At 43.0% G+C, this 23401-nt stretch overlaps 1 protein-coding gene across 1 annotated transcript; it reads right to left on the reverse strand.

Moving 5' to 3' along the window:
• Positions 1-1424: 1424 nt before the first annotated feature.
• Positions 1425-10431, reverse strand: LOC310706192 (sulfotransferase 1C1-like). The gene is made up of 9 exons (XM_083501593.1): positions 10230-10431; positions 8915-9120; positions 7240-7368; positions 6450-6547; positions 4679-4805; positions 3828-3922; positions 3479-3659; positions 1851-1999; positions 1425-1612 (listed from the first exon to the last, which is right to left on the reverse strand). The coding sequence occupies exons 2-8, from the start codon at positions 9084-9086 to the stop codon at positions 1887-1889; spliced, it is 915 nt and encodes a 304-aa protein (XP_083357719.1). The 5' UTR covers positions 9087-9120; positions 10230-10431; the 3' UTR covers positions 1425-1612; positions 1851-1886.
• Between the last annotated feature and the right edge of the window lie 12970 nt (positions 10432-23401).

Below are 23401 nucleotides of genomic sequence, written 5' to 3' on the forward strand. Positions count from 1 at the left end.
CTGATGTTGGGAAAGATGGAGGGCACAAGAAGAAGGGGACGACAGAGGATGAGATGGTTGGACAGTGTTCTTGAAGCTACCAGCATGAGTTTGACCAAACTGCAGGAGGCAGTGGAAGACAGGAGTGCCTGGTGTGCTCTGGTCCATGGGGTCACGAAGAGTCGGACACGGCTAAACGACTAAACAACAACAACAGCTCAGTATTGCCTACCCCTAGGCTTTGCCGACATGGTGCCTGCAAATGTCCTGGTTCCCACAATGTCCTGCAAATGTGCCTGTCGAGCTCCCCTCTCCCATGCCTGTCTCAGCAAATGTGTAGACTAAGATTACAAGATTTTCCCGGGGACAGTCCCCGGATTTACAAATCAGTCCCCATACAAAATCCATTGAAGTTGAAAAGTGTCCCCAGATTCATTGAAAAAAATCTGGTAACCTTAGTGTAGACACTGGTAGTGGTGGGTGTTCTCCCCTCTTATATTTAACCTCCATCTCCAGGGTTCAGTGTTGGGAGTGCAGATAAAGGGAAAGAACTGGACGGGGCTCAAGAGGAGAGGGGGTTATGAGTGTGCATGCGCACCTGGCACAAGATGTGGGGCTGCAGAAGTGAGCAGACAGAGTATGTCCTGCCATCTCTGCCACAAGGAGCAACTGCTGTATGACCTTTTGTTCTTCCTGAGCAAGTCCGAGGAGGAGAGGACAAAAACTGACCAAGGGAGACAGGGGTGCTGAGAGACAGGAGTGAATACTGGACATAGGATATATTTACAGTGGTATCTCGGGTTACATACTTAATTTGTTCCGGAGGTCCGTTCTTAACCTGAAATTGTTCTTAACCTGAAGCACCACTTTAGCTAATGGGGCCTCCCACCGTCGTCGCACCGTCGCCGCGCAATTTCTGTTCTCATCCTGAAGCAAAGTTCTTAACCCAGGGTATTATTTCTGGGTTAGCGGAGTCTGTAACCTGAAGCGTATGTAATCCGAGGTACCACTGTATTTCATTGAAGTGGAGTGGAGAATGAATGGATCATTTCAAGGAGAAACGGGTGAGGTGGGGCTGCCTCAGAGGCAGAAGAGAAGAAAATGCTGGATTGGGAAACTCTCAATCCCATTCCAGCGTTGTTTTTCATTCTGCCTCCAGGACAGTCCCCTACCTGCCCTCCCCTGAAATAAACCAGTTGGGAACCCTAGGAATTGGCGCAAGAAATCACTTTGAATATGAAAAAGAATGAAGGGATGAAAGGATCCTCATTTCACCCCAAGGACAAACCTTTCCAAACTTCTGCTTTACACACACACACAATTTACTCCCAAATTCTGTGTTAGAGACTGAGAGGGTGGGGTAGGAACTGCCACTAGGCAAACAGAAGCCCCTTTTGTCAATCAACATAGCTCCATCTTCAATTCACCAATTTAGGTTGAAATGATTGCCACAATATACTTTATATTGAAGAAGATAATGAAGACCAGCAAGTATAAAAGGAATTGTACAAGAAAGTGTGATGGATTAAGACTTTTGCAGTGCAATCCTATGCATGTCTTCTCAGAATTAAGCTATACCGAGTTTAATCAGGCAAATGTGTATTCTATAAGGTTGTGTTTTTAATAATGTAACGTACTAAGAGGATAGATAGGTAGCCGTGTTGGTCTGCCATAGTCAAAATAAAAAAATTCCTTCCAGTAGCACCTTAAAGACCAACTAAGTTAGTTCTTGGTATGAGCTTTCGTGTGCATGTGTATCGTGTGCATGTGTATCGTGTGTATCTGAAGAAGTGTGCATGCACACGAAAGCTCATACCAAGAACTAACTTAGTTGGTCTTTAAGGTGCTACTGGAAGGAATTTTTTTATTTTGTACTAAGAGGATAATAGAGTTTACACTGTTCCTGCTTAAAGTTCCATGCGGAAAGTCAGAGAAGTTCCTGCCATGTTCTTTTTATACTCTGCATCGAATTTCTCATTTTGTGCCACAGTAAAATGGTTCTTCCAGTCCCCAACAGTTCCTAGAGCAGAGAAAGCCAAAGACAGACAATATTCAGTTTCAGTTAAAAAAATTAATTCTACTGTTCAAAGGTCACAAATTTGAAAGATACTAGCAAAAAACCCCACAACTATTGGGAACAAACTACCATTAAAGGTAAAGGTAAAGGTCCCCTGACAGTTAAGTCCAGTCTCGAACCACTCTGGGGTTGCAGCGCTCATCTTGCTTTACTGGCCAAGGGAGCTGGTGTTTGTCCACAGACAGTTTTTCCGGATTATGTGGAAAAACCAGAGCAGCGCACGGAAATGCCGTTTACCTTCCCACCGGAGCGGTACCTATTTATCCACTTGCATTTTGACATGCTTTCGAACTGCTAGGTGGGCAGGAGCAGGGACCAAGCAATGGGAGCTCACCCCGTCGCGGGGATTTGAACCGCCGACCTTCTCAATGGCAAGCCCTAGGCTCAGTGGTTTAGACCACAGCGCCACATAGGAAAAATGATTTAATCCTATTACTAGGCCTTTAAAAAACTCGGGGCACAGTCCCCAACACACATCTTCATATGCTTGGAGAGAACTGCTGCTTATGTACATATTAAAACTAAAGTAAGTGTTGTTAGACATCTAATACAGCTCCTCTCTCTCAGGTGCAGTTCTGCCTCCCCACACCATCTAGCTACTATTGCATGTGCTTACAAGTCTTCTGTCCCCATTCAATACCATCAGCACAAGAAACTCTCAATTTAGGAGCCTCCAAATGATGGGTGATCACACACACACGCACGGCACCAAACCCAAAAGTATCCCCCAAGATGTAATTAAAAGGGGCAGAACAGGTTGGAGCATGGCGGAACGGGCTTACACATGCTCTGCTGATGTGTGCTAGGGTCTGGAACAGAACCCCCCTGCAAAAAGAGGATTGCTTGTACACACAATATCCAGCAAGCACAGATCAACACACCACTAGAGAACAGATAAGGCTGACCTGTGATTGGAGTCCCGCTGAATTGCACCCAGCCAAGATTTCCAAAAAAGGTTTTTCAAAATCATTCTGCCCAGACGCTGAGGTCCAGCGCCGAGGGCCTTCTGGCGGTTCCCTCATTGCGAGAAGCAAAGCTACAGGGAACCAGGTAGAGGGCCTTCTCGGTAATGGCGCCCGCCCTGTGGAACGCCCTCCCATCAGATGTCAAAGAGATAAACAACTACCTGACATTCAGAAGACATCTTAAGGCAGCCCTGTTCAGGGAAGTTTTTAATGTGTGGCATCTTAGTGTATTTTTGGTCTCTGTGGAAGCTGCCCAGAGTGGCTGGGGAAACCCAGCCAGATGGGCGGGGTGCAAATAATAAATATTATTATTATTATTATTATTATTATTATTATTATTATTATTATAGGAGTGGAAAGGGTAGGAGATCAGGACCATAGTGCAAAAGACGCAGGCCTTCTGCTCCCTGAGCTGTACCCCTGTAGAAAAAACAATGGCCCCTGCCCCCAGTAGCACCTTTTCTCATGAATGGTGAGATGGAATGGTCCAGGATCTCTGGAGGCAAAAAGGTGTAGTTTGCCATGGGATTATTTTTCATGACTTCGAATTGTGTGTAATGGATTATTTTATCTAGAACCTCCTTTTCCAGGTCCTTCTCCAGGAAGTTCAGGATCTTCTGAATTTCACATCTTGGATTCTGTGGAAAGGGAGGGAATTAAATCCAGGAATTAACCAGGAATAGGAAAATAAACCGACTGTTAACCAACAATGCAATCCTGCACATGTTTACTTTACTAAGTCAATCTTAGCTTTAAATCCCTGTAGTCTAGTGTTTGTGGCCTGAAGCCTAAAAATAAACACTCACTTCTTTTATATCTTCATAGAAGAGGTAAAGAATCCGGTACTTATTTTTCGCCTCCCACCAGCCTTTTACATGATCATACCAGGAACCCCAGAGCACTAAGGGATAAAAATGAATTAAACAGCTTAAGGAAGAATTTCATATCACAGACTAAAGAGACTATAAACTTAAACAAGGCCATGTTACGGATTTACAAAATATATGTCAGCTTGTTCATGACAGAAGAAAATTCACTGGGGCCAAACAGTTCCATGACTACAAGGACAGGAAAGACATTTTTAAAAAAATAAAAATTAATTTATTCCCAGGTCGTGGTTAGACAACACCGATTCAGGGGACTAAGCTGGATAACTGCTATGATCAGAGTTTGTTGTGATGGAACAACTCTCAAATCACACCCAAACTCAGAACATTTAGCGTGCTCAATAAATAAATCTTTGTTCCTAAATAAAAAAGATAATTGCCTGAACATCAAGACTGTAGCAAAATGGACCAAGGGGCACATTCTCTTCCGAAATGAGGAACAGGCAGGCGACTTCCTAAACAGGATGCCTTCTGCTCCATTCATCCCAGCTTCCTCCCTTGGCTCATAAATCAATCCCATCTAAAACAGATTGCGCTCTTATTCCCAGATCAGAAGCTGGTCTTATATGCAGCAGCAGTTGCATCTTGTCTGAATGAAGCTTGAGTCTGTTTTCCCCCTTCTAACTAGAAAGGAGCCATGTGCAGAGTTTGGCAAAAAGTTTTTAACTTCCCATTATCAGTTTGCTACTTGAATTTAAAATACATATATAAATGATTGAGTTCTTTAAAAAAAGAAATGTAGGAATCATGGCCCAAAGCATTCCGTTCACCTTTTCCATCCATGTATTTCTGAAAAAATTCTTCCCATGTTCCTGGCTCAGGCATCATTTGATTCATTCTGTGGAAGTGATAAAAAGACACCAGATTGTCTTTGGCATTTCTTGCCACGTAGATGACCTGCGGTGGGCATAGAAGTGAGAAGAGACCATTATTCGCGAGTGGAGAAAGTGCAAGTGCACTTTCATAATACTAGAACACAGGACCGTCCAGTGAAGTTCGATTTTGGAAGACTCAGGAGGACAGGCAGAAGAAACTGCCTCTTCACAACCGCGCATAGTTAAATGATGGCAGTTGCTCCCACCAGATGCAGTGATGGCCGCCAGCTTTGACAACTTTAAAAGGGGTCTAGACAAATTCATGGAGGTTTAGGCTATCAATGGCTACTAGTCAGGATGGTATCCCATATTAGAGGCTGTATGCCTCTGAATACTTGTCTCTGGGGAACAACAGCAGGAGAGGATCATTTTTATTATTTCCTATTCTTGGGCTTCTATAGGCATCTGGATGAGAACAGATAGGCCTTTGGTTTGATCCAACATGGCTCTTCTTATGTTCTTAAACATGAATTAGATCATTTTACTGGTATCTGTCTCATGTTCCCCTATATTGCCTCCAAGTGTCCCTATTTTCCAGGGATAGTTCTGGATTTACAGAAGCCATCCCAATTTCTTATTTGGTCCTGGAATGTCCCGCTTTTCCTTAGGACATCTCTATTTTCCTCAGAGGGTATGCAGTTATGCGGCCCCCGAACAAAGGAGATAAGTAACTATACAACCTTTAGAAGACATCTGAAGGCAGCCCTGTATAGGAAAGTTTTTTTAAAAATGCTTAATTATGTTTTATATACAGTGGTATCTCTGGTTAAGAACTTAATTCATTCCAGAGGTCTGTTCTCAACCTGAGGTACCACTTTAGCTAATGGGGCCTGCCGCTGCCGCTGCGCCGCTGCCACACAATTTCTGTTCTCATCCTGAGGTAAAGTTCTTAACACAAGGTACTACTTCTGGGTTAGCGGAGTCTGTAACTTGAAGCGTTTGTAACCAGAAGCATTTGTAACCTGAGGTACCACTGTATGTTGAAAGCTGCCCAGAATGGCTGAGGCAACCCAGTCAGATGCACAGGGTATAAATAATATTATTCTTGTTATTGTTGCTGTTATTGAATAGGGCGTCCCTGTTTTCATTGGAGAAATGTTGGAGGGTATGTGAGAAAGAAAAAGAAAGAAAGGAAAAGAGGACAATAGCACTGAGATTGAAAGGGACACAGAGACCTGACCTGCTCTCTATGAGAATCCAGTGCTATGGCATTGGGGAGCCATACTGGAAAACCTAATAGAGAAGTAGGATATGTTGGAGTGTTAATTATGCTCAGCCTCTGTATATATCTGTAAATAAATTCTGATTTTACAGAAATGCCATCAGTGTCCAGTGACTTCATTCAAAGGAAACCAACTCCAGGGCATTCACTGGAATCCCTGAAAGTTCTCCCTACTCATTGAGTGGGATACAATATTCTAGAAACCTGCCAGTATTCTATTCAGCTGCAATTCAACTGGACACTGCAATTCCAAGGAAGTCAAGGAGACATCTGTGGTTCTTCCTCCATTTTATCCTCACACAACCCTGTGGAGGTAAGTTAGGCTGAGATACAGTAGCTGCCCCCCAAGGTCACTCAGTAAGCGTCATGACTGTGTGGAGATCTCTGAGCCCAATCCTAGTATGACGCTAACCTGCTTGCCAAGCTTCCTGCCCAACCCATTACCTTACAGTTTTGTTCCCAGAACGACGGAGGCACCAGTTGTACAGGAAGATGAGTTTTCAGTGTTCTTGGTGAGGGCATGGCTTCAGCTTTATCCAAGCCTGAGAAACAAGCCGTTGTTATTGAACAGTATGCTTTAACCTTATCCATCCAATACCATTTTGTAGGGCTGCAGACCAGACTTTCCAAGACCCACGTGCAATGCTAATGCATTGCTAGATCTTAGCCTAGTGGAAAACATAAATGTTTATCTCCTTTCAGTGTCCTTGGGGCTTTGCCTTCAGGGGCTTTGAAAAAAAATGATCTCATATCTTCATCTAGTCTCAGAATGTTGTCTGGAACATTCAGAGTCATCCTAGCCACTGATGACTTCACGGCTAATTTGACCCTCCTCTTAGGACAATTTGTTCAATGCTTTTCTATTTTTCTCTTTTCATTCATATCTTTATTCTATTTCATGATATATTTTAGGTGATTTTGTTTTTTGATAATTTTTTCAAGGCAAAAAACCAACAGTACGGCTTGAGGAAGGAGAATATGGAGCCATTTTCTGCTTTTGGCAGTTAAGACGAGTGACAAGAAAAAATAAGCATTGACGTCCTAACAGTCCTTTTCTGACACTCACTTTGCCTCTTTCAGAATGAAATATGACATTCCAGCAAATAATCCTGGGTCGTATTAGCCTCTCCATTTTCTTTATGAACACTTTCATAATATGGATATTATTTTGAATTTCTTAGCAATATTTTATCTGATAACTTTACACAAGTTGACCTGCAGCTCTGTAGCTTACCAGTGGGCAAATTCTTGTGCAGCACCCATTCGATAAAAGGTTGCCGATCGTAAGTGGAAGCACGTTGGCATTTCTCAATGTCGCCGTCACATTGGATCATGTCTACAATCTCCTGTGTCCATGTTGTACCTGATAATAAGAAACAAAAGAAGAGTTTGGTCTTGTGGCAAAAGATTTACGAGTCCATAATTTTTCATGGACTGGAGCCAGAAAATATTAGAATCCACATTACACACATCTCCCATCTAAAAGCAACGGGTGGTTTGGCTAGCTCAATGCTGGTTGTTGTTGGTGTTTAGTCGTTTAGTCGTGTCCGACTCTTCGTGACCCCATGGACCAGTTCATGCCAGGCACTCCTGTCTTCCACTGCCTCCCGCAGTTTGGTCAAACTCATGCTGGTAGCTTCAAGAACACTGTCCAACCATCTTGTCCTCTGTCGTCCCCTTCTCCTTGTGCCCTCCATCTTTCCCAACATCAGGGTCTTTTCCAGGGAGTCTTCTCTTCTCATGGGGGGGCCAAAGTATTGGAGCCGCAGCTTCAGGATCTGTCCTTCCAGTGAGCACTCAGGGCTGATTTCCTTCAGAATGGATAGGTTTGATCTTCTTGCAGTCCATGGGACTCTCAAGAGTCTCCTCCAGCACCATAATTCAAAGCATCAATTCTTCGGTGATCAGCCTTCTTTATGGTCCAGCTCTCACTTCCATACATCACTACTGGGAAAACCATAGTTTTAACTATATGGACCTTTGTTGAGCAAATAACAACAAATGTTGCTTTTAGATAAATATAAATTGGGGGGCATCAAGGATACATTTGTCAACTGAGAGTGCAGAATGCATAAGGAATATATGTATAACTTTAAAGCTATGTCTCCCACCTTAAAATGCAAGAAAAGCCTTATGAACCTTATGACCTACCACCAGGAAGGCGTGACCTTCCTCACATGCCTGCTGCTTGTAGCGGCCATTGGTATCCAGTTCTGGCTGTTTTCCTGTGTATATTGTCCATGTAATGTAGACATATCCTTCATGAGGGACAAACTACACATTTCACACTTGCATTTATAATAGCAGTCCAACGCCCCCCTTTTAAAGTTGAAAAGGTTATATGGGAGAGGTTATGGGGTGGAGGAAAAGCAGCAGAGGAAGATTTTTGTTGGGATTTGAAACACGCATTTGCAAAAATAGTATAGGCTATAAAGTTTGAAAGCTTCCGCTTACAGATCCTCAATTCTTTCATGTTCAGCCTGAATTTGTCTGGGTCATTAAATGTTATCTTCTGAACCCTTTGAAGGTCCAACAACATTATGTGCTTTCAGTGACAAGCAATCACAAGGCGTATCACTATGAATCATACTACCATCTACTGAAAGCAGGCATTTCATGGGCAACATCCACATTCGTTATAAACAATAGGTCCTGTTTGCAAATCCACGAGTCACAAATGCATTCACAGAGATTTTAAAATATGGTACAATGGGAACAATCCACCAGAAGGTTCTGAACTCCTTGAAAATGTTTATGGGTCTTCTTGAGCAAGATAATTTTCTGGTGTGTTGCATCCAATCGATGCAAAGGTCTAGTGGAAACAACTGCAAGTCTTGGGTCACATTATGTGCCTGGTAAGTCAAAGGTGCCTAAGTAGCACCCCCTATCTTTCCTGCTTGCATACTCACCTGCCTTTGCATAGGTTGCTATAAGCAGGTCATCAGGCTTGGCTTGGAAAGCCCAGATTTTATGCCACCTTTCACAGATCTCCTTTGTAAGAGGAATCCCTTCCACCTCACCAACTTCAAATCGTTTCACATCCCAGTCCAGCTTCAGTTCTTCCATCTTTTCCAAGGGCATGGAGAAGGCACACTTCAGCAATTGCTTTCCTTTCCTTTAAAGAAGAATATTACTTTATACCTGGGACCTGGGCCAAGAACCAGCTGAAGTGGCAGCCAACACCACCAAGAAGTGTGGCTACTACAACTTCCTCACTTAAGCTCCTCCTACAATACCTTCCTTCCTTCCTTATTTAGCCACTCATGCTACACCTGTCTGTAGCTCCACTCCTTCAAAGCTCCTCCTGCTTGCTCCTTGCTATTCTGTGCCTCAAAGCCCACCTGTCCTCCATGATCATTAAATGGAGCTCCATGCTCTGAGGCAACATATTGCTGAGTACCAGACACTGGGGACAATGCGCAGGGCCAGGCCTTTGTGCTTTGCTTGAGTCAATTGGCTGGCTAATGTGGAGACATACGGGACTTATCCCCTGGATTACTCCTTTGCACCTGCATCTGATACTGCAGTATAACATCAGTTTTGCAGAATAATGCTGAGGCTCAAGTAAATTGCCCAACTAAGTTCAAGCCATACACCGGGCCTCAAAGCACCACGCTTCTAATTTTCCAATCAAATAGACCAGAACATTTCTGATAGTATTGGATATAGAACATTGTTTGTTTCTTCACAGAATTCAGAGGCATTGGGCTGGATTCAGCTAAACCAGTGTGCTAGGTGAAGCCAACCCAATGCCTCCTGTTAGTGCAATGGGGCCTTTAACCTCCCAGCGCCTCCCTCTTATTCACTCGGGGGGCTGGGGGGCTGGAAGAACCTCCAGAACAACACACAAGGGGAGGAGAGGTGGATTGTTCCACCTGGAAAGCAGAAATGGTTGTGTTGACGGAGCAACAGAAATAGTATGATGAAGATGAATTCCCCTCATAGGTAGAAACAACATAAATACAATATATGAAACTGCCTTATGCCAAACTGTTGGTCCATTGAACCCAGCATTTCCTGATCTGACTGGCAGCATCCCTCCAGAGAACGAGACAGTGCGTCTCTCCCATCATCTAGTATTTAATCCCTTTAACTGGAGATGCCAAATATTGAACCTAGCAAACATTCTGCACACAAGACACTGTGTTATGGCCCCTCATCTCTGCCACAGCCAGATACTCACGACACAAATTGGAATAGGGATTGGGAGTTTCTCTTAAATACCTTGTACACTTTCCTCTCAGCTGGATGTCTTGGCACTGTAAAGGGGATGTAGTCTTCTTCTCAAAGCGAGGTATTGCTCTGAACCTTGGAGCTACAAGAAAAACCCACGTCCTTGGAAACTGCCTGTTGGTGGCACAACTGTGGGATGGAGTACAGTACTCTGATCTCCCAACAGGAGTAGTGTGAGGATTTGGATAGAACTTAAATTTCTCTTGCGAATGGGGAAATAAAAGGAGGTGGAACAGGAGGTGGAGAAGAAGGTGTTTCAGAAAGAGCCAATAGCAACAGAGGTGTCGTGTGCTGTAGCTTTTTGAACCTTGCTCTTCATCTTCATGGGTTAACGCCCCAAATGGAAATATTTCACACAAATGGTGACTTCAGACTCCTCTCCATTTCTTGCCAGTATTTCATTTCAAATTGAATTATTGCTAATAGTGCAAATTTCAAATTAACTTACACTCTCATCTTAAACATATAACTACTGATCTTAAACTTATGTGCTCTTAACTAAAAACGGCAACCCTAAATCTGCTCAGCAGGCAGTTAGAGCATGGTGCACCAAATCAATCACTGTGCAGCAAAATCCTAAGCAATATTCATTCAGACATCCCAATAAGTTAAATGGTCTGAACTAACCAATAAGGGAGATCAAGACTGCAGCCTTACTGTTGGGTTGATTTCAGCAAGGGAGATTTAAGCACGTGCAGAAATTTTCCTCTGAAATTAATGCCATTTAAAAATTATTATGTTTGGCTGGATTGCACTGTTAGTCCCACTGAATGTGGCAAAACTTCTTGAGTTAAACTGGTTATGATTGGGCAGAAAATACAATTTCTGTGGGCTACTGCATGTATGAGTGGCACCAAGCTTCAATAAACTGTTGTGAGGAAGCACCCTTAGAAACTCCACACACACACAAACATTTTGAGCAAAAGGATCTCATTTCAGTATAAGAATTCCTCTAAGAGCCTTCTGTTCAGAAAGTTGTTGAGATTTTTAGTGAATATTGACCTCCAGCATTTTGCATTGACCCTCTTGTATATTGCTTACCTAACACTTAATCTGGATAACCGAAATACTGTGCTCAAATAAAGCGTTTACACAGTGTAATGATTAACTAATGGAGAGTTAGTTAGATATCCAAGGTATTAGGGAAGGAACTGGGGTAAAGAGGAGAGAGAAAAGTAAGGATGAAGCTCCATTGAGTTAAATAGGACTTGTGCTAATGAAATGCCAGTGCTATGGGTGAAACAGATTTTGCTTCTTCACAAAACCTTTCCTCTTTACATGCCAGTCTGCCTCTCTCTACCTGGAACCTTCAAGAAGAAATCCAATACTTGGTTATGCAACCATCAAGTTAATACGTTAATCCCTAGTTTAAACAGAATGGAAATGCGTGAATGTAAGAGAAAGATAATGTTTGATATCCTTGTTTTTCTTTTGCTCATTGTTGAGGAAAGGCACACCCGACGCCACATACCCTGGGAGCAGGTCTGGATTAAAGCAAATGGAAACCACGAGCTAGGAGATTTTGGGAAGTCCAGACTTAATAGCACCTGATCACGGGAAAGAAAGCCTCATTCTATTTTTTATCTTATCTTATCTTCTTAGTGAAAGTACAGTGGTACCTCAGGTTAAGAACTTAATTCATTCTGGAGGTCTGTTCTTAACCTGAAACTGTTCTTAACCACTTTAGCTAATGGGGCCTCCCACTGCTGCCGCTGCTGTGCGATTTCTGTTCTTATCCTGAAGCAAAGTTCTTAACCCGAGGTACTATTTCTGGGTTAGCAGAGTCTGTAACCTGAAGCGTCTGTAACCCAAGGTACCACTGTATGACACTGATGAATTTTTAGCATTGATAAAAAGATTGTTTATAAATTTATAACCTTTAATAAGTTTACAAAAGTATGGAATTAATGAAGATATTCACAGAGAACATTCACAGGAGAATCATAGCTTTCTCATAACATTCACTATACAGAGTCTTACCTTGGTTTTCAAACAGCCTAGTTCTCGAACATTTTGGCTCCCGAACAATCGAAACCCGGAAGTGACTGTTCCGGTTTTCGAATGTTCTTTCAGAAGCTGAACATCTGACGGGGCTTCAATGGCTTCTGATTGGCTGCAGGAGCTTCCTGTAGCCAATCAGAAGCTGTGCTTTGGAAGACAAACGCTTTGGAAGTCGACTTCCAAGGTACAACTGAATACAAAGTCAGAACAGTTTCTTTTGGACTCTTTTTGGATGTGAACTTATCAATTATATCATTAAAATCAGTAAGTCACAGTTAATCATTTTCTGTGCTGAGAATGCTTAGATAAAGACAATCAATCTTGGGACATTGTTGACCGTAGAACATTCTTTATCCTTTTTAGTCTAGAAAAATGATCTTTCAGCAGTATACTTTGTAACCATTAAACACAGGAACAGTTTGTAACCATTAAACCGTTTGTAACCATTAAACACAAGGACAATCTGAAAATTGTGTCCACATTTGAAAAAGTTATCTGAATTTTCTCCTGGAATATTATTTGATACATATGTTGGTGGCTGAAATTTTCTTTTTTGGGGTGAGCTTGTTTGACGTACAGGTGGAAGTGCAAAAGTTCATCAACCAAACTAAGCTCAACATCCTTTGGATAACTTTTGCATCAACATCTTGACACCATTGTGAATCTGTTCCTTGGTTGCTTGCAGGTTCAGCAAAAAGACAAATTGTGCCAACAACACTTCTATATGCTGTTGCTTTTCTGTCTAGGTTGGCTGCAAGAATATCCATGACAGGGATAAATGAATTTACCTTAAATTTGTCTCTTGGAGAAAGTTTGTCTATGGCCTCAGTTCCTGTCTTATTATTGTTTTGTTTTTTCATACTCTCTGCTTTCTTTTGACAGTTTTATACTCTAAGTCAGTGTTTCCCAAACTTTTTTGGGCAACGGCACACCTGTTTACTGAAAAAAAATCTCGCGGCACACCACCATTAAAGCCCCGCCCCGTGACGTCAGCGCGCAGCGTCACGCCGGGAGGGACGCACGAAAGTGAAAGTTTTTTCCCTCCCCCTTGCCGGGGAACCTCCAAGCTTTGGGGGTGGGAGGAGGCAGCAGAGCGAGGGACTGAGGGACGGCGGCAACTGAGGCGGCGGCGGCTGTTGTGGTGGTGGCGGCGATAGCGGGTGGAGGAGGGGGCGGCGGCGGGGCTTGAGGAGCCGTCGCCGGGAGTTGCTGCTGCTGTTGTTGCTGCTGCTGCCCGGACATGCCGGCCTCCTCCTCCTCCGCTGTCTCGCGCTCCTCCCTTTTGCACGCGCTGCCCCGCCGCTCGGCACCACCACCGCGGAGCCGCCCCCGGCTCGACGCGGATCCTCGCCGCCGCCGCCTCTCACCGCCCGACTCGCCCGCCTCCCTCCCACGGCACACCAGCCAATGTCTCACGGCACAGTAGTGTGCCGCGGAACACCGGTTAGGAAACACTGCTCTAAGTAAATTTTGCTTGCTGTTCAATTTCATTAAAATTAACCTGAGTGTTCGATACAAACTGCAATAGTGAGATGTAAATATTTGCACATGTGCTTAATGAAAGTTGTGAACTTTGGAGTGCCTTGCCAACTTAAGAAATGGGACTTTCATTTTCTGTAGAAGATTTTCAGTTTGTCATCTAGTATCTCCTTTTTTCAGTTTCATCACAGTAAATATAGCAGAAGGCTTCAACCATGTAAGCATAGCTAACACAAGCTAACCTAGAAATTTATTGCCTGGCTCAGTTCTGCTGCTTGTATTTCCCTCTCATATCCCAAATTTATCTAAATACTATCATTTATTACCGTAATTTCTACCATTCACTAACAGGCTCTGGCACCCTGGATCTCTGACAGTCCTATTCTGAGCACAGGTTGACCTCTGGGGAAGTACAAGAACAGCTTGACAGGGATTTTAGCTAGATAGTCAAAGAAGAGGCTGTGCAGAACAGTCAGTACAAAAGTGCAATAAATATAATGGAAACAGAAGGAGAAGGAAAGAGCAGTAAAAATTTATGCCACTGATGGTGCTGTCATGCCAAAAAGCTCTCATCACGTCCATGGCAAGCTTTTACTTTAATTAGATCTATTGATTTTCAGTGTTTAAGTTGATAAACTGCTATATATATATGTATGTATGTCGTTTCAGCATTTCTGAATGCTATATTTAGCTTTTTAAAGTAATACATACTGGGAAAAGGTGACCTTAGAACCTTCTATTTCTTTATTAAATGAATTCAATTAAAATGTTCTTGGGCAGGCTTCCAATTTATGAAGTATTGGGAAATCAGGATCTTGTAATTTTAATTCTCTGATCTCGGCAAACAAACAAAAAATTAAAACCGTGGGATTGAGTTGAAAAAAAAGTTGTCCTCTTTATAGATTGGTCAGCCGCCAAACTTCGTTTACCTAGTTTTGTTTTTGTTGCATTGCTTCTATTAAATTTCACCAATATGCAGTGTATAAGAGAAGCTACTTTGTTTAAAACGTTGAGATGTAGTATTTCTTACAAACTCAGTGTTTCGTACTGTACTGTAATCTCCCTCTAGTGGCTGCTTCTGAAAGCACTCTGTTGATTTCGGCTGCAGAGCTCCCCACTTTCCTGGAATCGAACCCTTTTCTAGGAGTAAGCCCCACTGAAATTAGTGGCACTTATTTCTTAGTAGACCTGCCTAGAATTTCACTGCCAAGCATGATTAATTGTCAGTGGAGGAATCACACAACTAAACTACTTGTTAGCGCCAGGTAGTAGTGAAATTTTAAGTTATCAACGCTTCATCTGTACAGTGGTGCCTTGGGTTAAGTACTTAATTCGTTCCGGAGGTCCATTCTTAACCTGAAACTGTTCTTAACCTGAAGCACCACTTTAGCTAATGGGGCCTCCTGCTACTGCCACGCCGCCGGAGCACGATTTCTGTTCTCATCCTGAAGCAAAGTTCTTAACCTGAGGTAATATTTCTGGGTTAGCGGAGTCTGTAACCTGAAGCGTATGTAACCCGAGGTACCACTGTATCCTACCTTTCTTCCAAACAGCTCAGAGTACTCGTGAGGCATTGTGTCAATTTATCCTCACAACAAGCCTGTGAGGTAGGTTAGACTAAAAGATTAAGAGCTGCTCAAAGCCACTCGGTGAACCAAGATTTGCCCCTTTGCACAGGCAAGCCAGAGTGTGCAATGGAGAGTTGTGGGTTTAGGCCAGGGCAAGGTTGACCAAGTTGACCAGCCTCAAATCCCCATTGATTATTTTTAACATTTCCTTACCTTATTGACTGGCTCACAGACAATCCTTGCCATGTCTATTTAGTCAATTGCCATTTAGTTCAAAGAGACTTACTCCTACGTAAAGTTTATACAGTGGTACCTCGGGTTAAGTACTTAATTCGTTCTGGAGGTCCATTCTTAACCTGAAACTGTTCTTAACCTGAAGCACCACTTTAGCTAATGGGGCCTCCCGCTTCCGCCGGAGCACAATTTCTGTTCTTAACCTGAAGCACTATTTCTGGGTTAGCGGGGTGTATAACCTGAAGCGTATGTAAACTGAAGCGTGTGTAGCCCGAGGTGCCACTGTATAGGATTGCAGCCTTAATTGCTTTAAATGCAATTTCCCAGCTCGATATGAAGATGAACCGAGCTGAGCCAACACATTTATTTTATGCGTGTATATACTGCTTTCCAAGCATCAGTAAAAATTATACATCGGAAAAGATGAGCCAGAGCAGGGGGATACCTTTGAAAATCCATTCTTTTTGTGCTACGTTCTTAAACCAGGCTCCCTCTTCTCTCAGGACAAGATGGCTTTTGAGTTGCAGTTGGAGGACAGAGGAGCCACTTTTGAGGAAATGTTGGGACATGGATAGTGGGCAGTGGCATGGCTGGCCCAAGACATTTTGCAGCCTGAGGTGAAGGACATTAATTAATTAGGCATTCCATTCTGTTTTGACTCTTATTCCAATAACTGCCATTTTTAACTGTTTTCCTGCTTCTCTCTCTCTCTCTCTCTCTCTCTCTCTCTCTCTCTCTCTCTGCGTGTGTGTGTGTGTGTGTGTGAGAGAGAGAGAGAGAGAGAGAGAGAGAGAGAAGATGGCTATTGAGAGAGGTTTCTCTGGATGCTGCTGAGGATGGTGTTGTGTCGTGGTTTGTCTGAGGTGAAACAGACAGAGGAACATTCCTAAACCTGTGCAGGAGCTCTCTATAAGGAATGAAGTGAATAAGCATGAGATCTGCAAATATATTCTTCTCAGCTATGTGTATGAAAGTTACATTCTTCTGAACATTGTATAGTCTGGACATTTTATAGTTTGGACATTGTATAGTCTGGACATTGTATAGTCTTTACAAAGAAGTTATAACTCACCTAGAAGAGTTATTTAGCTTCCTAGCTGTAAGCTACTCTGTTAAAGGTAAAGGTAAAGGGACCCCTGACCATTAGGTCCTGTCACTGACAACTCTGGGGTTGTGGCTCTCATCTCACTTTATTGGCCGAGGGAGCAGGCGCACAGCTTCCGGGTCATGTGGCCAGCATGACTAAGCCACTTCTGGAGAACTAGAGCAGCTCACGGAAACACCATTTACCTTCCCGCCAGAGCGGTACCTATTTATCTACTTGCACTTTGACGTGCTTTCGAACTGCTAGGCTGGCAGGAACAGGGACCAAGCAACAGGAGCTCACCCTGTCACGGGGATTCGAACCGCTTACCTTCTGATCGGCAAGCCCTAGCCTCTGTGGTTTAACCCACGGCGCCACCCGCGTCCCCTAAACTACTCTGTTACTTTATATATAATAAAAAAAAATTTACACACACACACTACCCCCCCCCCCCCATTCTGCCTTGACAGCACCGCTGGTGGTGATGGCAGTTGTTTTGGCCTTTTCTATGGTGCTCCTGCCAAGGCTTTTTCCTCCTGCAACCTCCCTAGGCCAGGATAAAGAGTCAGCGCTCAGAACTCACAATAAATCAGGCTCTGCAGGTGTTGGAGGCGCTGCTTCATTAAAACACGATCTTTCCAGTCAACAGGGGTGGTGGCATGGTGGTCAGGTGATATAAACCTCATTAGGCTCCTACAGCTTTCCCAAATGCTTTCTCTGAGGACTTAAGCATGTGAAACGTGGCAGCCCATCACACTCCCTTCAGCGGTACACGGCCTCCGTAATGTATTGTTACTTGAAAAATGTACAATCCAAACAAAAGGTCAGGCCTTCTGCCGGTAGGAGAACAGTTTTCCATTAGCAAAATGAAATTTGTTTCTGAAACCTGGGAAGACGGGGGTGGGAATGAAAGAGTGTTTGTAATAAAACATTCACGAGAACGCGGTGGCCTTAATAAAGTAACATATATGGTGCCCTCCCCAAGAGGGGCGGGGGAGCCCTCGGGTGACAGGCCGCCGTTATGTGCTGGAGCTTGAGGGGACAGAAGCAAATTTTGCCAGCACTGAGTGGAATGGAAGCGATGGATGCAGAACTTGAAGGGTTTCTGGGCAAAGAGATGAGGGAGAAGGAAAGCAGTCTCACTTCCTCCCTGCCCAGCAGTTTTTCATGTAAACCTGCAGGACCACTTTGTGGGAAAACATTACGGCGATGAGATTATTCCTTTCCACTTTCCTCAAAGCCCTCTCAGGAATCCTGTTGCCCCTGGTGGCCTGCAGCAGTTGCAGCTGGTCAGGTTGAGTGTGTGTGTATATGACACACACACACACACACACACAGAGAGAGAGAGAGAGAGAGAGAGAGAGAGAGAGAGAGAGAGGAATTATTTTGCCTAAAGTTAGCTCCCCACCTCCAGCAATCCTCTAAACACCACCATCTGCCTGGAGGTTCCAGGCTGTGGTTTTACAAAATTATTCCCTTAGGTTGCCCCTCACAATTAAGGATTTAATTGAGGTGGTATTTTGGTTCCTTTGTACCATGGCAAAGGACTAAAAAGGTGGATGTGGTACACTGTACAGATCGATATGATTAAGCAGCTATGGCTGCCCAGTAGTCTTTTACTTCACAGCTATGCCATGGAAGGCCCCTTGAATGATCATGATGCTGATCATCTATAGAAGATTTTCAAACATCCAAAGTGTATCATGTCAGTTATGGCATTGCTATCCTTACAACAGCCCTGAAGGTAGGTCAGCCTTGTTGCAGATGAGGGAACTGAGGGTGTGTGTGTGTGTGTGTGTGTGTGTGTGTGTGTGTGTATGAGAGGGAGAGAGAGAGAGAGAGAGAGAGAAAATTGTTTACCTAGGAAACACCCCAGCAGCTGTTGCCTCCAGTTTTGCCTTGGGGCAGGGGCAGGCGGTACGTAGCACCTGCCAGTCTTTGCAAGCATTCACTTGGAATGCACATAGAGCACATAGAGCACTAGGTAAGCATGGGGTGCTGATGCATCCCTACCTGGCACCCTACCTGGTGCTGACCTTTAAAGCCCTAAATGGCCTCAGCCCTGTATACCTGAAAGAGGGTCTCCACCCCCATCGTTCAGCTCCAAGGGCCCTCTGGTGGTTCTCTCACTGCGAGATGTGAGGTTACAGGGAACCAGGCAGAGGGCCTTCTCGGTGGTGGCGCCTGCCCTGTGGAACACCCACCCATCAGATGTCAAGGAAATAAGCAATCATCTGACTTTTAGAAGACATCTGAAGGCAGCCCTGTTTTAATGTTTGATGTTTTATCATGTTTTTAATATTCTGTTGGGAGCTGTTCAGAGTGCCCTGGGAAACCAAGCCAGATGGGCAGGGTATGTATGTATGTATGTATGTATGTATGTATGTATGTATGTATAAATAAATGCATAAGCTTGGAATAAGAATAAGAAATTAAATTTGTATGCCGTCATATACCTGCAGGTTTCAGGGCGGGTCACAACATAAAGTTTCAACATAAAAGCACAAAATGCATAATAAAAAGAATTAAAATGATTAACAATTCTAATGTATAATAACTAATAAAGAGTATACTCCCCAACAAAAGCCCCCTAAACAATCCCCTAGCCCCACAAATACAAATGCAAAAGTCCAAATTAACATGTAACAAATACAAATGAAACCACTAAGTGGGAAGAGATCATGGCTAAGACCCAGTGCTTTTGTGTGTGGCAGTACTCATTGGTACAGAGTACCACCAGACCTTTTTTGCTGCCCATGGCAGCCATTTTGTGCTGCCACTCACAAAACTTTCCTCAAGATATGAGTACCACACACACACAGCACTGTTGAGATATGATGAGCCATGCACTTAGTTCTATGCACCAAAGTTATTTGAGATTATGCTTCTCAGACAGCAACTGGACATCATCACAGAGAAAGCTGAGGGGAACCTTCAAAAGCAGATAGTGATCAGGCATGAGTATAAATTGTTAAAAGAAAGGGGGTGGGGGAAGAGTCTAAAATCCTACTGGGCATGCACAGGTCCTTGATGAACCCAAACTACTTTTGTGGTTTTCAGCCTGTGAAATAGATATAAAGCCAGCAAAAGCACAGTAAGAACATATAAAGAAAGAGAAAACTGGTTTTTCACAGCAGGTGCTCTTCTCAGTTTCCCAGGAACCTAAGCACTATCAAATAACAACAGGAATAACATGTCTTATATCTTCAACATACTTATTAATGGTTTTGCTCACGGGTGGTTATGTGAAAGTTGCATAAACCCTTTTACCTTAATTACAGAATTATTCAGGAATAAAAGAGGGAAACAAAATACTAGTCAATGCAGATTATGCAAAGCCTCTGATTAGTTTATGTAATAAAAAGTGTGTATAACATACTCAGAGCTAGCAGATGATAGCTAAAATAGAGGCAAATATGCAATTTTTCTTTCTTCTAATGTGGAAGGCATTTAAATGCTTTTAAAAAATAACACATTTCATTTTTTAAATACAAAAATATACGCCCCCCTGCAAAAAAAATAAAAAAATGGGTATCTGGATTTCCCATCTCTTAAAAATATTTTAATTGAAGTATTTTATTATTAGTAGCATGCATAATATAAATCTACATAGATATATAAATACTACATTATAAATATAAAATTTTGGGTCCAAAGTGACTCTTCTGCAAATGGAAATAGGGTACTCCTCCCATTCATGGAAGCCACTGAAATCCAGTGGTTGCTTTCTTTTGCAGGAAGGGAAGTAATTTTTAATGGTGGTATCGTTCCACTTCTGCCTCCCACCCATGCTCATGCTATTCTGGAGAGTCTTACAGTTTCAGGAGCAGATTTTTGAAGGGCACAGGGGGGCTGAATGCAAGGAGGAATAGGTGAAAATAATCTCCCTGTTTCCATTCCTCCACCATGAGCCAAACATTACAAAATCTGGATCAGATTTATAGCATTTAGTATGCAATGCACAGTTAATAAGTCTCCAATATCTCCATATATTTATGTCCGTTTATATTCCCATCTAAGGGACGCGGGTGGCGCTGTGGGTTAAACCACAGAGCCTAGGACTTGCCAATCAGAAGGTCGGCGGTTTGAATCCCCGCTACGGGGTGAGCTCCCATTGCTTGGTCCCTGCTCCTGCCAACCTAGCAGTTCAAAAGCACGTCAAAGTGCAAGTAGATAAATAGGTACCGCTCCGGCAGGAAGGTAAACAGCGTTTAGTCATGCTGGCCACGTGACCCGGAAGCTGTACGCCGGCTCCCTCGGCTAATGAAGCGAGATGAGCGCCGCAACCTCAGAGTCGGCCACGACTGGACCTAATGGTTAGGGGTCCCTTTACCTTTTATATTCCCATCTGAATACTAACAAAAGGTGATCAGAGATCTTCGGTTGATCATTATATGTGCTGTACATTTTAGTTCCACTTACCCCTCACAAAAGTGAACAAAAACTCAACCTTTTTCTAATTATATGTGCTGTACATTTTAGTTCCATGTACCCCTCACAAAGGTGAACAAAAACTCAACCTTTTTCTAATTATTGTCCGCTTTCTGTATTTTTTTTACACACACACACACACACACACACACACACACACACACACACACATATATATATATATGAGAAACATCTATATTTGTCAATGTCCTAATCGAAAAAAATTAAGTGAAAGGGGAAGAATATTCTCTAAATGTATCTAGTCATTGTCTACCTGCCCCCAGCCTTACAAATACAATTAGATGGGGCAGAATTGCTTCATACTGCTCTCTCAGTGGTAGAGACACAAATCACACCACTCCCCCCATCATAATTAAGATCTCTGCTGTTTTTAGGTTCCATGCCAGATGCTGATCTTTAGTTGGAACAGGTGCTTAAAAATGCTCCAAATAAAGGATCCAGATTAATGGGCTATTTGGCTGTTGGCCAGAAAGCATAGCTTAATGCCCTCTAAAACTTCTCTCTCTTTTTCCAGATATACATTCACAGTATGTACTGTGACTAATTATGGCTGCTTGGTATCCAAGTTTCTCATCCATGCACAGGCAAAGAGCAAGCGCATGGATAAAAAAGGAATTTATTTGTTTCCCCCTGCTCCTAGCATTCTGGACGAGACTTCTCCATTATCTCTATTTAGCAAACATTGTTACTTCATCTGGAACAGTTAAATGCCCCTTTAAAAAAAGAAACACATCTGTTATTCCTTATGGAATACTCCTGTATCGCTGCATGAAAACTTCCAGCTTCTATAGGGAAGCCATTTGCTTACCCAACCAAGAGCTGTGCCAGCTTTCGTTTTAGCATCATGTGTTGAAGCGTGAACTCTCTGATGAAGTGAAGCAAATGAGGCAATGATAGTTTGTGTGGCACTTCTAACCAATGAAGATCACAGATCAAGTTCAAACAATCTCACTAACGTAACTTTTTGGCTCTGGCTTAAGTAGAAAGCAGGACCGAAAGGCCATGAGGTAGAACAAAGGTCCCATCCTTCTCGATCTATTTCCCCCCAGGATGGTCCAGACCTATTGTAACACAACACCTCTAAGTGCCCTCCCAGAGAGGTGATTCAGTTGGATACCATGGCCAACAGTACTGAAAGCTGCTGAGAGGTCCAGGTGAACCAACAGTGTTGTGTTCCTCCTATTCCTAGGACAGCCTTTCTCAACCTTGGGTTCCCAGATATTGTTGGACTGCATGTCCAATATCCATAGACAGCAGGGACAGCAGCCAGGGATGATGGAAGTGGTAGTCCAACAACATCTGGGAACTGAAGGTTGAGAAAGGCTGTCCTAGAATGTCATCCACCCCACAGTGACCAAGGCTGTTTCTGTCCCCAAATCAATCTGGATTAGAAGGGATAAACTATCAAAGGCTTCAATGCCATATTATTGTAGAACAATAACACGCTAATAAACATTTTCAGAATATTATAGAAAGTTCAACATGCTGCTATTGTGTGTCAGAAGATATGAATGAAAATGCTTTACTGGAATAAGTCTTCTTGGATTCAAGTATAGATGCCAGAGTTCATTTTCCTGACTACATTTTTCAAATATAGTGGTACCTTGATTATGTGTGTCCCTTTTTTGGATCACAACCCATTTTTGGGGGGGAGTACAACCAATTTTGGGGGGGAGGCCCCATTGGCAAAAGTGCTAGTCTTGGGTTACAACCTGTTTTGGTTTACAACCGGACCTCCGGAACAGATTATGATTGTAAACCAAGGTACTACTATACAAGAAAAACTGACACCAAGTGTCTGGATCTGTATATACAGCATGGCAGGCTGCAGTGTTTAAATCAAGAAATATGTGGTTAAAGATGCTGTCTGCATCCCTGCAAGGTTTTTGTGTTCTAGAGAAGTAATCGAGAAATTCCACAGAAAAGTTATTTTGAGTGGGTCAAGGTTGATGAATTCTTTGTATGTGTGCTGAAGTGTTGTTCATTGCCTACTATGGCATCCTTGGGCTCAAGATATTGTGTGAGTTTTGCTGCAACAGTTCCAGTATTGTGATTAATGTGTTTTCAAAGAGACTTGAGCACATAGCAAAACAGTGTAACAAGTCAGCAACCCAAGTGGTTTACCTAGTCATAAAATATATTAATGGGGTTCCAGCTGGGAGCAAAAATATCAGAGTAGCATAAGTATGGCTTGTAAAAGGAACATTGGTATTTTCCAAGTTAGGTTGGGCTTGTTATGGGTTGAGGCTTGTTTGCACATGCCTCCTCTTCTCTTGATTTTTTAACACTCGATGACAGACAGCTGAATATGTGAATGGAAAAGTGACTTTGGGCCATATGCAAGC

The sequence above is a fragment of the Podarcis liolepis genome, assembly GCF_965112155.1.
Source record: "Podarcis liolepis genome assembly, chromosome: 4".
In the NCBI taxonomy this organism is placed as follows: Eukaryota; Metazoa; Chordata; class Lepidosauria; order Squamata; family Lacertidae; genus Podarcis; species Podarcis liolepis.